Below are 15,148 nucleotides of genomic sequence, written 5' to 3'. Positions count from 1 at the left end.
CAGATCTCAGGTTTTGGATTTCATATAGTTGGACAATTGAGCATTGGGGTGACATTATCTCAGTAAGACACACTTCCATTTTCATCGTCACATACTGTCCCACTGCAGCACTGTGCCACTATGTTGTTTTGTTTTGTTTTTTGAGACAGTCTCTTTCTATAGCCACGACTGTTCCAGAACTCACTAAGTAGATGAGGCTGGCCTCAAACTCAGAGATGCACCTGCTTCTGCCTCCCAAGTGTTAAAGGTATGTTGTGCCATGCTGGGTCAACTGTGCAATAATTCATCACCTATACAACAATAATCATTTGTGTTGCTTCTAACTTTTGGCTATTGCAAGTGAGGCTCTGTATATATTTCTGTATATATCTGTCTTTGGTGTACATATGCACCTGGTATGTTTCTAGGACATTAGAATGCTTAGCTCTAGAGCGTGGTTATGTTTAATGTTGGATAACAGTTTAGCACTGTCTATTAGAGTGGGATCTATAAATTTTACTTCTGTGTGTGAATACCACCATTACTACATATGCTGACTAACACTGGACATGACTCATCTTTCGTTCTGCCTAATCTGGTAAGTATGAAGTATTATCCCATTATTATTCTAATTTGCATTTTCCTGATTACTAATGTGGCTGAACATATGTTTTATTTTTCTTAGCCCTTTGGAAATTCTCTGAGGTGCCTATCCATGCCCCACCATCCTGATTGGAAGTACTTCAGTCTTTTGTCAGTGGGCCATTTGCTGGTCGCACTGCAAACATCGTGTCCTTCTGGATGGCTTGACTCTTCACATGCTGAACAGAGTCTCTGAATAAGCAAAAGCTCTTACCTTTATTTTATTTTTAATATATGTGCATGAGCATTTTACCTGCACATATGTAAGTGCATGCAGTGCCCTCAGAAGAACCAGCGTTGGCAGCAGCCATGTGAATGCAAGAGCTGCACATGCTCTTAGTCACTGAGCCAGCCAGCTCTCCAGTCCCAGCTCTTGCTTTCAATGTATCTAATTTATTCATCATTGTCTTTGTGGCTAGTGTTTTTTGCATCTTGTTTAAAGGATTTTTTTCCATTGCATGGTTATCAAGGTAATTCTGTATTATAAATACTTCAAAAATCCATTGTTTTACATTTCAGTTTTTAAAAACTTCTGCTGTTTGATGAAACAGGGACTCTCTATGAAGCTCAGGTTAACCTTGAACTCACTACATAACCCCCACTGGCCTCAACCTATGATTCTCTTGCCACAGTCCTGAGGGCTGGAATGACAGGACTTCGTCACTACTTTGCTATTTGTTGCTGTGATGGAGTGATGCTAGAGAAGCAGCCCAGGACCTCACAGATGCTAGGCACATCCTCTGCTACAGAACCACATCCTCAGTCTCCTTCACCCTTCATATCTGAATGAAATATAAAGCCACAAAAATAAGTATTTTGGATCCACGAAATATATCCCATGTGGATTTACATTTTTTAAAAGTGGATGTCCACAAAGTATTTATTTAAAATGCCATTATTGGCCAGGTATGGTGGTACATACCTTTAATTCCAGAGCTGGTGGATCTCTGTGAGTTAAAGGCCAGTCTGGTCTACATAGTGAGTTCCAGGATAGCCAGAGCTATACACTCAGGTCTCACACAAACAAAGTCATTGTACAATTCCACCTCTGATAAAAATCAAGCATCCATATACACGTAGCTTAATTCTAGATTCTCTATTGTGTTTCAATGCTTAGCTACCGAATTAATCATTTTAATTGCTGTAGCATTACATTAAATCTTGACATCTGAACAAACCCTCCTATGGTGTTAAGCTTTTAGCCACTTCCCTATGATGTTTAGAATCAATCTAGGCTAGGTAGTTGTACTGGCTAGTTTTATGTCACCTTGATACAAGCTAGAGTTACCATAGATGAGATGGTTTGAATGTGCTTGGCCCAAGGAGTGGTACTATTAGGTGTGGTCTTGTTGGAGGAAGTGTGTCATTGTGGGCATGGGCTTTAAGACCCTCATCTGAGCTCCCTGGGAGACAGACTTCTAGCTGCCTTCAGAACAAGAGGTTGAACGCTCAGCTCCTCCAGTGCCAGGCCTGCCTAGACACTGCCATGCTTCCCACTATAATGATAATGGACTGAACCTCTGAACCTGTGAGCCAGCCCCAATTAAATGTTGCCCTTATGAGAGTTGCCATGGTCATGGTGTCTCTTCACAGCAATGAAACCCTAACTAAGACAAGAGAAGAGGGAGCCTCAATTGAGAAAATGTCTCCATAAGATCAAGCTGTAGGCAAGCCTTTAGGACATTCTCTAAATTAGTGATTGATGGGTGGTGTTATTCCTGGATTGGTGGTCCTGGATTCTCTAAGAATGTAGGCTGAGGGAAGTCATGAGGAACAAGTCAATAAGCAGCACCCTTCTATGGCTTCTATAAGTCCTGTCCACTTGAGTTCCTGTCCTGACTTCCTTGGGTGAACTGTGATATGGAGGCATACGCTGAATAAACCCTTTCTTCCCCAAGTTTTTTGGGTCATAGTGTTTCCTCACAGCAGTAGTACTTTTAAGACAAATTGGTACCAGGATCGGGAGGTATTGTTATGACAGGACTGGCCATGTTGTTTGTGGAAGAACTGTGGAAGGACTAGCCCTTGAAGTTTCAGAGGGAACCAAAGACTCTACTGGGCCTTTTGTTGGGATGAATCTGTGACATCTGGTCAGCTGGGGCTGAAGAATCTGCTGATTAATAAGAGACCAGAACCACTAAAGCTAAAGCATAACCTTTGTCTTAACTAAGACAGTTGATGCTGGTTAGCTGGAGCTTATTAGCGGTGATTAAGAAGAAACTAGCATCCCTGAGGTGAAATCTTCTAGGAAGTGTTTCCTGAGAGTTGGCACACTGAAGCTGTGTTCCAGAGGCAGTCAAGGTTGTATCCCATGCTGGCAACTAAACTTGGCAGTGTAAGAGTCACTCATGTGGTACTGGTTTATGAAGGTATGAAGGGGTCATGGAGAACAGCTGAGGCTTGGCACTTGGTGAAGAGGCAGTCTCAGTGTCAGTTGAAGGCTCAGGACTGAAGGGTCATGGAGAGGAGTTGAGGTGTGGCACCATGAAGAGACATAGGAGAAGTTATTGGTGAACATATAACCCAGATGAAGGGGAAGAGCCCAGCATATTGAAGATGCCAGTACCATGTGATGGACACCAAGAACAGCAGCAGTAGCAGTGGAGTAGAGCATGCCCAAGCTTAGAAGACAAACTCCGTGCTGTGGAGTACAGAGCCAGAGAAGTAAGCCAAGCTCTTTGGAGGATTCCAGAAGATCCTAAGTAAATTCCAGATGCATCGAGTTATTAATATTGTTGGAGTTTGGTTTTGCTTCATTCAGATTGTGACTATACCCTGATTCTTCCCTTTTGAAGTAAGAAGGTATTTAATATAATTTTTTTCCAGGAGCCCACAGGTGAAAAAATTTGAACTTTTAAAAGATATTTTGGAATTCTAAAGAAATTGAGTATTTCAAAGAGCCTGAAGTTTTATTGTATTTAAATTTGTAAGGGCTGTGGAACTTTTAAAGTTGTTTATGTTTTATATTGATATTAATATTAGTGTGTCAACTCGGGGATGTACGAGAAAGGAAAAGTTCTAGCTGAAAAGCGATGCGTTTGTGTATTAAGCTGACAAGGAGTCAGTTGTCCTGGTCAGTTTCATGTCAGCTGACTTGAGCTAGAGTCGTCAGAAGGGAGGCCTCAACTGAAAAGTGCTCCATAAGAATAGGCTGCAGACAAGACTGTAGGGCATTTTCTTCATTAGTGATCGATGGGGGAGGGCCCAGCCTACTGTGGGTGGTGCTTTCACTGGGCTGGTGGTCCTGGATTTTGTAAGAAAGCAGGATGAGAAAGCCTGGGGAGCAAGTCAGTGAGCAACAAACCCCTGGCTCCTACCCCCTGGTCCCTGCCCTGCTGGAGTTTCTTTCCTGACTTCCTTTGATAATGAACTAGAAAGTGTAACATACACTGACTAAACCCTTCCTCTCCACATCGCTTTGGTCATGGCGTTTCCTCACAGCAACAGTAGCCCTGACCCAGGGGTGCGTTCATTACTCTCCAGCCCTTTGCCCTTGCACTGTCAATATACCTGGTTTGTTTGTTTGTAATATGGTTAAATCTACATTTTCTTCTGTTTTATTTTTCTTCATCCCATTTTTCCTATAACTTAAAAGTTACATAACAAGCTATTTTCTTCCAGCTGAACCTAGAGATTGCACTATGAGTCTATTACATACTGAAGTATAATGGTAAAGGCTGGGGTTATTGCTCAGAAGAACACTGGCATATCATGTATGAGATGCTGGGTTTGATCAGAATTTACAGTCCCTGTACATCCCGGTACTGTTTCTATACTCCATTATTACCAGTACATGCTTTGCTTGTTCAGGTCTGACAAGAATATGTTCACACCATCTGTGCACCTGCTCACTACTTCTCCTCTTCATTCCTTCTTGTGTTTCTAATCTCCTTTCTAGGATTTTCCTTCTGCTTAAATACTATCCTTTAGAATTTCATTTAGTATATATTTCCTGCTAATTTTCTGAGTAAAAATTTTGAGGGTTGGGGAAGTATAAATAAAGGAAAATATTTATTTCACCTTTATTGTTTATCCATTTTGCTAAGTGCAGGATTCTACAGTACTGGGAGTTAGTTTCCATACCTTGGTGTGTTTCTCCAGCCCCTGCTCTGCTATTTCCATGAAGACCCTGCCTGTCCAGCGGCTCCTCTGGGGGCAACCCCCATTTGGACAGCTGCTTTCAGACCCATCTTCCATCTTGAGAACCTCACTACCAGAGGCTAGAAGTTGTCCTTGGTGTCTGTCCTGCTTTGCTGAGGGTTTCTTCAGTTAAGCTCAGTGTCTTCTCAGTTCTTGCAATTGTTTGTATGTGAACCTTTCAAAGGTACTCCAGGCACACATGTGCTAGGCTGTGCAGCATGTGTTGAGTCTCTTAGCTGACTCTGCACTCCCTTCTCACCATGCTTCAGTTAGATTTGCTCTCATCTGCCTCCCAGATCTCACTGTACCAAGCTGGCTAATCTGTCATCTTATTTTTCAGTGCTATGATTCCACTTTTGATGCTTTATCAAATATGCTACAGTCCTCCTTCTTATAACGCACAGTTCTCTACCAACATAATTTCTTAAACAAATTAAGCCAGGGATGATGGTATACACCTTTAATCCCAGGGCTCGGAAGGCTGAGGCAGGTGGATCTCTGTGGTGTTTCAAACCAGCCTGGTCTACACAGTGAATTCCAGGCCAGCCAATCTACCAAAAAACAAATTAAGGGTTTTATTTTGCTTTAAGTTTGGTGTGACAAAGCCAATATCTGTGGCCTATGGAGGGTCTGTATTTAATTTCTGCTACTTCTGAAAACCCTTTGCTGTTTGTGAACAGTCTCATTAATGTATGGTGGGAATGCCCAGAACTTCTATATTCCATACACAGTCACTTGCTTCTGCCTCCTAAGTGTTGTAATTAAAGGTGTATGACACCATGCTTGGCTGGAACTTTTTAAAAATCTTATTTCTGTTGTTATTGTGCTCATGCATGTGTGCATGCACACGTCCGCCTATGTATGGATAATGGGGAAGGAGGATCCTGCCACAGTGTGAACACAGTGGACAGAGACTAGTCACTCTACAGAGTTGGTATTGTTCTTCTGTGTTCTGGGAGTTCTGAAGTAAAATCTAGAATGTATGAGGCCTGTGCAGCAAGTCCCTTTACCCACTGAGCCATCTTGCCGGCCTTGTTCTGGGAACCCTTGCTCTTTCTCGTTTTGCTGTTAGCTCCCCACATGTCTGCTTACTTTTGCTTGTCAGCCATGCACTGTATTTGACAGACTGCTTACTGAGATCCTGTATGCTGTTATTTCACAGACATCTTTTTTTACAGGGACTACTTCATGCCAAAGGCTGAGACGATGAAGACCAACAGTATATCTCCTAGCTCACCTTTGCTCTTGCAGATTCAGATTCACCCTCTGAGATCTCAAAGAGCAGAAACTGACAGTCATGTATATCCTCCTTGAAGTCCTAACCCATTCTTTTCAGCTTAGTACATACAGTTATAAAAATCACTCGTAAACCTTTTTACCCACCCATAAAATGATTTATGATCATTTCACTGACTCATCTGACTGTCTACATTTCTGACATTTTCAATCATCACCTTGTAATTCTTTTTTTTTTTTTTTTTCCTTTTTTTCGGAGCTGGGGACCGAACCCAGGGCCTTGCGCTTGCTGCTCTACCACCGAGCTAAATCCCCAACCCCCTTGTAATTCTTTATTATTTTGTCTGCTTTCATATGGATTTAAAACTATTCACAAAACTTTTGGTTCTTTTGTTTTTTAAGGCAGGGTTTTTCTCTGTAGCCTTGCCTGTCCTGGAACTCTGCAGACCAGGCTGGCCTCAAACTTAAAGAGATCCGCCTGCTGGCCTCTGCCTCCCCAGTGCCGGGATTAAAGGTGTACACTGCCACCAACCAACTTCAAAAAAACATTTGGTCCAGCTTTTCTAGTTGCCTTAACAGGTAGGGCTGAAGTAAAAATCCTTAAATTGTCTTACTTTTTAAAACCCCAAATTTCAGACAGTGGATGGGCTCAATGGGTGGGGGTGCTTGCCAAAAAGCTGGACTGAGTTAGAGCCCTAGAACCCACCTGGTGAAAAGAAAAAAACGAGTGCACACTGTGCAGCCTGTGTGTGTAGGTCATAGACAACGTGTGAGAACTAGTTTTCTTCTGCCATGTGAGTCCTGGGGATGGGGCTCAGGTCATCAGCCCTATCAGCAAGGGCCTTACTTAGTCAGCTGAGCTATCTCACCAGAAGTTTTTCTTAATGCATATCATAGTTTACAGCCATTTCAATTTCTATTTAGATTTGCATATAAAGTTTATTAAATCCATTTTTTTTTACATATTTTACTTTCCCTAAGTTCTTTTTAAAGTACTGCTCAGATTTCCTCGAAAGGACTGGCTCCATTCAACAATCTCCTAACCAGAAGAGGAGCTCATAAGCTATACTCCATCTGCTTATAACCTTCCATGTAGAATCTAATAATGTTTAGGAATCTCCTCTAGGCTCCCAGTGGGAGCTATGTGTTCTCCACCATACAACACTTTATGCAATAGTTAAGTGAACTACCTAGGCCTGCAAAGAATATAAACTGGAGGTCTGTGATCATGTGACACCATATTCCAAAAACTCCTATACCCTCAGACAAGTTAGAGTCTAACTTTCAGATCAAACCACTCACAACACACTAGAAGCACTTGGCTACAAATTAGTTTAAACTTAATTCTTCTAAAGGAAACACACTAATTCATAGTGATAGAAATCAGGGGGAAAAAGCACTTAGCTACATATATAATAACCAGCATTACTATACTAGGACACATTACAAAGATCTCTTACATATCAATATGGGAAGCAAAACATGCATATGATCCAATAGAAAAACTAGTAATATATGAATTTATATTCACAAAACAGAAAATAACATTGTCAATAAGCATAAGAAAAATGTAATTATTAGTCATCATAAAAGTACAAATTAAAATTTTAGGGCTAGGGATACAGCTCAGTGGTAAACACTTGTCTAGCTCACAAGATGTCTGAGTTCTAGTCCCAGCACTGTATGTGTGTGTGTGTGTGTGTGTGTGTGTGTGTGTAAACTCTAACAAGAAAATAAACAGTACCAGAAAAAGCATTGTCAACTATGCAGGACACACAGATATACAGAGTAACATAGCCTTTAAAAGGCTATCTGTATCAGATTAAGCTTTAAATATTGATACATATGCAGTTTCTAGACATTTAACCTATAAAAATAAGAAAATGTTACTCCTCGGTTTTTTTTTTTTTTTTTTTTTTTTTTTTTTTGTTCTTTTTTTCGAGCTGGGACTGAACCCAGGGCCTTGCCTTCCTAGGCAAGCGCCTACCACTGAGCTAAATCCCCAACCCTACTCAGTTTCTAATACTGCATTACTTTCTTCCATAGAACTCATCAGTAACTGCTCTGTATTTATTTCTTGTCTTCCTTATAATACAATGTAAGCTTATTAAGAAGAAAGGCATAAACAGTATTTGGCATACATCAGGCAAATAACAAAGACTGACTGTTGATAGAATGAGCAGTGATTGGGCTGGAGAGATGGCTCAGCTGTTACAGGCTAGGTTCACAACCAGAAATATAAGAATGAGCAGTGATTATATTGATAGCAGGTTTTTTGTTTGGTTTTCAAGACAGGGCTTTTCTGTGTAGCTCTGGAACTTACTCTATAGACCAAGCTTTGAACTCACAGAGATCCACCTGCTTCTGCCTCCTGAATGCTGGGATTAAAGGTGTGTGTCTCCACTGTCTGGTAACAAATTGTAGCAGTTTTAAAAGCTAAAATTGTGGGGGAAAGTATACTATCCAGCAGCAGCTATAATATCAGTTAGCACAGTGATTGATGAACATGGACAACTATGTAATCATGAAAAGCTAGACTACAAAGGAAAACAAATAGGTATGAAGACACAATGTCATGTCACCTCATTTTTGTAAATAACAAAAATGAAAAGTATCTATGTAAAGGTAAAGACATTTTACACATAGGCCTTATTGGTAGACATTTGAGATGGCAGAACAATAGTGACTGTTTTCTTTCTATTTATGGATTCCTATAGTTATCGAAGTTTTTTTTTTTTTTTTACAATGAACATAATTCTTTTCCAGTAAGACAAAAAACACTCAAAATAAATGAAATCCCAATCATAACCCATTTCTATTTGAGTAAGAAGTTTACCTTCCTCTTCGACTAAGGACATTTCTTCATCCGAGCATATGTTGAGAATATTGACCAACATCTCTGTGACTAAGTGGCAAATAACAGTGTGGACATAGTTAATAGGACACTTCTGGACATGCATAAATTAAAGTACATTAAGTAAACAACAGCAGAAGCAACTTATCATATTATAATTAGCTATGAAAATAGAATCAAGGATAGACCATAAGGTTCCAAGAGAACTTTTGTCTATACTTGTCCTGGTTAGGTAAGAATCTGTGAAGTCTATCACAGAATACTTGACTTTATTAGATAGCTGCTCAGACCCTTTGGCTCAGATATGCATATAAACATTTCTTCCCATTTTACAAAGAAATCACAACAGGCCTACATCCAGCAGGCTTGTTTTATGTTAGAACTGCTCATTTGTGGATCTGTTTTGTTTGTGCAGCTCAGTTGTGTAACTGTGTTTTCTGTTCGTGCTGCTCACTTGTGCAGTGGTACACATAAAACTCTAGGACAAATTCAGTCTAAATTCTGTTACACTGATGATTCACAGAAGAAACAGGATAGTGGCCACATTAAGATCTTGATCATACAAGACAGCTGTTTTAAATTGATATTTCAGATTAAAAAACCATAAGAGACTAACATTTATGAACAGATTAATGTCATTTACAAATCTTTGTACAGGGTTCAGTGGATCAAGGTATTCCTGTACGAACCTGGTGACCCAAGCTCAATCCCTGGAGCTCATGTAAAGGTGAAAGGAGAGAACCAACTCCACAAAGTTGTCCTCTGCCCTCTCCACAAACAGGCCACAGTATGTGAGCCCTGCCCCCAATACTGTACACATAAACAAGTAAGGCAATTTTTTTATAAGTAAAAAATTTAAAAATCTTTGTAGAGAACAAACAAAATTAGCATACATTTTTGATAAATTCCAGGAATTTAAAGGTGTCTCATCAGGAGAGGGCTGGTGATTAGATGCACACTGGGATTCGCTTACCTTTTTCTCCAACAAAAGGCAAAGACCATGTGAAAACATCCATGAAGTTTGGGAGCCAGTAAGGGTGTGGAGAACAGTTGAACTGCCTGATGTTCATGACATTGTTTTCATATTTCAATACTGCAGCTAAAAAGTAAAACACAAGACAAGTGGGCACAGGGAACCACAACGTAGCAGGTCTTGTGCGTTGTCCCTGTTAACCAACTACACAGACTTTTCAATGACTTGTTTTCCATTTGTAAATTCAGAAGAGCCTGACAAGTTTGAAGAATTTTACAGGGTTCATTCTCTTGGGGATTAATTATCACAGGGAACAAAGTCACTTGGGGAGTTCACAGCATCAAAGCACAGAGGACACTGCTCTGAAACACCAAGGGTTTGTTGTGCATTAGCTACTGGAAAAACTTCGAATTCAACACAGAAAAACTCACTGTAATTTCCATTTACTGGCCGAAGAGTTACAATCATGACTCGTAAGGGACTCCTAAGTTACAATCATGACTCCCTGCAATATCACCTGCTGAGGAGAGGCTCCTTAGCAAGGCATGTGCCACAGCTGAAACTTTTTACACTCAATGTTTAGTGGTAGAATGTAGAATCTTCTCACAGTCAATTAAAAACAGTTTCTTCTATTTTCAGCATTCTAAGAGTGTCTCTAAACTTTTTTTTTTCTTTTCTTTTTTTCGGAGCTGGGGACCGAACCCAGGGCCTTGCGCTTGCTAGGCAAGCGCTCTACCACTGAGCTAAATCCCCAACCCCGTCTCTAAACTTTTAACAGTAACCATGCCACATAGGTGCATACTTATGATTTTCTGTATACTTTAAAAAAAAACCTCTGGGGTTGGGGATTTGGCTCAGTGGTAGAGTGCTTGCCTAGCAAGCACAAGGCCCTGGGTTCGGTCCTCAGCTCTGGAAAAACAAAACAAAACAAAACAAAAACCTCTGGCAAAGCTCTACTAAATAAAACCTTTCCTCATTTACTGTTCACCAACCTGTTCTGGCTGCTTCAAATAATATTAGCACCACCTGGGTCAATAATCCCCATATACCAATAATACCAATAATCTGTGGTATTTTTCTGCATCCTGTGCCCAATTCAATATTATTGCCACTTTTGTGATGGGCATCAGTTTTGGCCAACACGGCATAGTATTCTATTTCAGATTTTCCTCAAGTTGGGCAGCTTTTGTCAAAGATAACCAATTTTGCTTGGCTCTGTCTGATCATCTTCATAGTCTGTATCTCAGCATGTATTTTCCACTTTTTATAACAAACTGTGGAGCCCAGAGTCGACAAACATCAGAGACTTGTGACTGGGGATGAGACAGGGTTTCTCTGTGTACCCCTGGCTGCCCTGGAACTTGTTCTGTAGACCAGGCTGGCCTCAAACTCAGAAATCCTTCTGCCTCTGCCTCCTGAGTGCTGGAATTAGAGACCTGTGCCACCACTGCCTAGCTAGAAACTTTTGCAGCCACCACCTTCCTGCCTTAGATTGAGGGACAGCCCCCAACCAAGAGAGGGAGGCTGATGGGGTTGGGGAGAAAGGCTTCTTTATATTGTTAAATGCTTCTTATTCTGTAACATGTTATTGTTTGTACTATTCATTCAATTACTCTTTTTTGTTTGGTTAGGGTTTTTTGTTGTTTTGTTTTGAGACATAATTTCTCTCTCTCCCTCCCTTCCTCCCTCTTCCCCGACCCCTCCAAGAGCTAAAGTGAATGTATCAGTAATTCTCTCCCTCACAGGAAAAAGAAGTTAGTCTCAACAGTGGATGTTTGAAAATGGAAGCTTAAGAAATTTTTGGAGTTTGTTCCAAGGGGACAGATACAGGTGTTGGGGGAAACAGAAATAAGATAAAAATCCCACCTGAGGATGTTTTAGGTCACCAGTGGAGCAGAGATACAACTTGGGTACCAATGAACCTAAAGATCTCTCCAAAGAAGCTTAGCTTGCAGAACACTGCCTAACATGCATGAGGCCTGGCACCATATACATCAGATATGGCACATGCCTGAATTCCAGTATTCTGGAATGGAGGCAGGATTAGAATTTGTCATCATAGGCAATAAAGCAAATTCAAAGGCCATTTGGCCTAGGTCTCAAAAAAAGAAAAAAGAAAGAAAGAAAGAAAGAAAGAAAGACAGGGAGAGAGAGAGAGAAAGAGAAAAAAGAAAACAAACAAAAGACATGAAAAGCAGCCATAGAAAGAGGAGGTGCCAGAGTTCTTCTCAGGACTAAAGAAGCATTTGTAAACTGTTGGGTGGTGGCACATGTCTTTAACCCCAGCACTTGGAAGGCAGCAGGAGCAGCTCTCTGCGAGTCTGAGGCCAGCCTGGTCTACATAGTAATTTCCAGGACAGCCAGAGCTGCATAGAGAAACTCTGTGTGTGTGTGTGTGTGTGTGTGTGTGTGTGTGTGTGTGTGTGTGTGTGTGTGTGTGTGTGTATTTCTGCTAAGCACACTGGGGAGCCCCCAGGCTTTCCACAGATGATCTCAATAGTGGCACAAAAAGAGGCATAGGAGCACAAGCATCCCTGACGATGCTAAATAATAAAGTATATACATACTTGATAAAAAAGGAAACTAGGAAAAAGCCCAAGCTGCTAATCCATGTGAAATATTAGGGAAAAGAAATAACATAGCAGAGCACTATAGGACAGTTGGATTAGACAATAGCCTGGAGCAATTAATAAAGCTAAGGTTAGGGGAGAGTTAAAATAATGAGTGATCAGGGCTGGACGTGGAGCTCAGTACCAGAATACCTCCTAGCAAGCGTAAGGCCATAGGTTCTAACAGAGCACAAGATTAAAAGAGAAAAGACAAAGGGACACTCAGATTTTTTTAAAAAAAATTATTTTTAATTTTATGCACATTGCTGTTTTGCTTGCATGTATGTCTGTGTGAAGGTCTTCAATCCCCTGAAACTAGGTTACAGGCAGTTGTGTGCTGCCATGTGGGTGTGGGAATTGAACCAGGTCCTGTGAAAGAGCAGCCAATGGTCCTAACCACTGAGCCATCTCTCCAGCTCTCAGTTTGATTTTAAATGAAACAAAACAGGGGCAGTGGTGGCTCACCGCCTTTAACCCCAACATTTAGGAGACAGAAGCAGGTAGATCTCCAAATTGAGGCCAGCCTGGTCTACAGAGTGAGTTCCAGAACAGCCAGGGCTACACAGAGACATCCTATCTCCAAACAAAGAAACCACCTAATGGAGAGCCAGGTATGATGGTGGATGTCTAAATCCCAGCATTAGGGAGGCCGAAGCAGGATGATGAGTTTGAAGCTGGCTTGGGTTGTACAGTAAGACCCCATTTGTTTAGTTGAAAATACTAAACAAATATACTCCCAAAGAGCCCAATCTCTTAGGAGATGGAGGCCAAGCAGTAGCTTACATTCTAAATGTATTGACCTTCTTTTCTAGTAAGATCTCCTCTTTATCTAGGTGTGGTAGTACATACCTGTAACCCTATCCCTTGGGAGATGAAGCATGAGGACCCCACGTTCAAAGCCAGTCTGCATTACATAGCAAAATCTTGTCTCAGAACAGAACAAACAAAAAGAGGAGTGGGGTGAGAGAGAGGGAGAGATGTCACAATCCCGTGGAGCTGGGTACAGAGCAGAGTAAGATACCAGAGACTGAAGCTAAGCCTTTCCCATGCTGAACACCTGCTTTACTACAAAGCCACACTCCTTACCCAAGATCTGGTCATTTGACTGAAATTTTGTACTTAAAAATAGGTGTTCAGGATATAGCCAGGAGTTAGAGTACCTGCTTCACAAACACAAGGTCCTGGGTTTGATCCACAAAACCAAAAAATAAAAATAAACAAATGAACACAATAATAATATAAAACACAAAATTAAAGTAGAGCGCACAGTCACTAACAGTTCACTCAGATATTGCTGGGCTTCTTTACCTTTATTGTTATAGACATCTAGGTAATTGGGGGCAGAGAAAATTGTAATGAGTGATGGAAAGCCAGTTGTGTGGTTCTTCCTGTACATTCGGTACCTGGAAAAAGAGAGATAAGCTCAGGCATCTTTACACTAAAAGTAAAGCCTCTGCAGGAATATGAGAGTCTAAATGCAACTTACCCAGCATCCTGGGCTTCATGGGCTCTGATTATTGATAATAAACTATTGTTCTGTAAAAATTCACAAACTGCAGGGTAACTGAAAAAGAAAATGAGAAAACCAAAGTATGGAATTATAGCAGTTATGTTTTAATAGGAAGAAACAGAAAACCCAAGCTGAGAGTTGTTTTAAGATTACAGATACTACAGACCATACAATTTAAGATTTACTTTATGTCTACGAGGATTTTGCCTGTTTGTATGTATGTGCACCATTTGAGGCCTAGTTCCCACAGAGACCAAAGGAAGGTAGCAGATCCTATGGATCTGGAGTTACAATTATAAACCATGAGTGCTGGGAACTGAACCTAGGTGCTAGAGCAATTTTAAAAGTGATAAATTTTTTCTTTATCCTGACTAGCTTCCAAATAAATGAGAGACTATAAGACTTGTTTAATCAAGCTTTACAGCACAATTGCTGGACAATATTAATCTATTTTAATCCTCTAAAATAATCTGGCTACCTCCCAATCAATATCCCCAAGATACTTGCATCTTAGCATTGCTTTGGCTCTCTCTGCTCCAGGTGTGTTCTCAAGGTCTCCTCCACCCTCTCTTCACAGTGAATCCTACTTCCCAGCCCCTCCTCCCCCTCCACCCCAGGCTGGCATCGGAAGTCCAGCCCCATTCTCTCCTCTGCTCAACCACTGGCTGATCAGCTTTTATTGACAAACCAGAGAATAAATAAGGAGCAGTGTTTACACAACAAGGAGGAAGAGATTCTTATAAGCATTACAATGCCACAGCATTTGAATAATACAAGGATGATCTTTGAACAGTGCAGGGTCACATTACACAGGTCCTCTGCAAGAACAGCCAGTTCTCTAAACCCAGGAACCATCTCTTCAGCCCTACCACTCAACTCTTACGAAAAGCTCAGGAACCAGTGATTTCTGTTTCACATTACTATCAAACCTGAAGAAGACACCTTAGAATACAAACAATTTCTCCATCTTTTAATTTATTTTAACACTAATATTAAAATCAAAATTTTTGGTATTTTGGTATGAAAATGTATCACAACTCCATGTATGCATGTATGTGTATACAGTAAATGCTACAAAATTAGTGCATTTTTTAAAAATCATCAAAACTTTAGGCAAATTAAAAGGATCTACTTAAAAGGATCTGTATGTAATATTAATAGCAAGATAATACTATGCATGGCTATCTCGGGAGGTTATAAGTATT

General features: G+C 40.7%; 1 protein-coding gene across 4 annotated transcripts in view; it reads right to left on the bottom strand.

The window, feature by feature from the left end:
• Positions 1–15,148, bottom strand: part of Ppp3cc (protein phosphatase 3 catalytic subunit gamma) — a 70,474-nt gene that overhangs the window by 9,283 nt on the left and 46,043 nt on the right. For all 4 annotated transcript variants that reach the window (XM_032918116.1, XM_032918119.1, XM_032918118.1 and 1 more), the window contains exons 7-10: positions 13,920–13,997; positions 13,742–13,836; positions 9,825–9,950; positions 8,834–8,902 (exon numbers count right to left, since the gene is read on the bottom strand). In XM_032918116.1, the coding sequence (XP_032774007.1) occupies positions 8,834–8,902; positions 9,825–9,950; positions 13,742–13,836; positions 13,920–13,997 (368 nt within the window). The remainder of the gene's footprint in view (positions 1–8,833; positions 8,903–9,824; positions 9,951–13,741; positions 13,837–13,919; positions 13,998–15,148) is intronic.

The sequence above is a fragment of the Rattus rattus genome, chromosome 12, assembly GCF_011064425.1.
Source record: "Rattus rattus isolate New Zealand chromosome 12, Rrattus_CSIRO_v1, whole genome shotgun sequence".
Lineage (NCBI taxonomy): Eukaryota > Metazoa > Chordata > Mammalia > Rodentia > Muridae > Rattus > Rattus rattus.
This window is presented reverse-complemented; position numbering and strand designations above follow the sequence as displayed.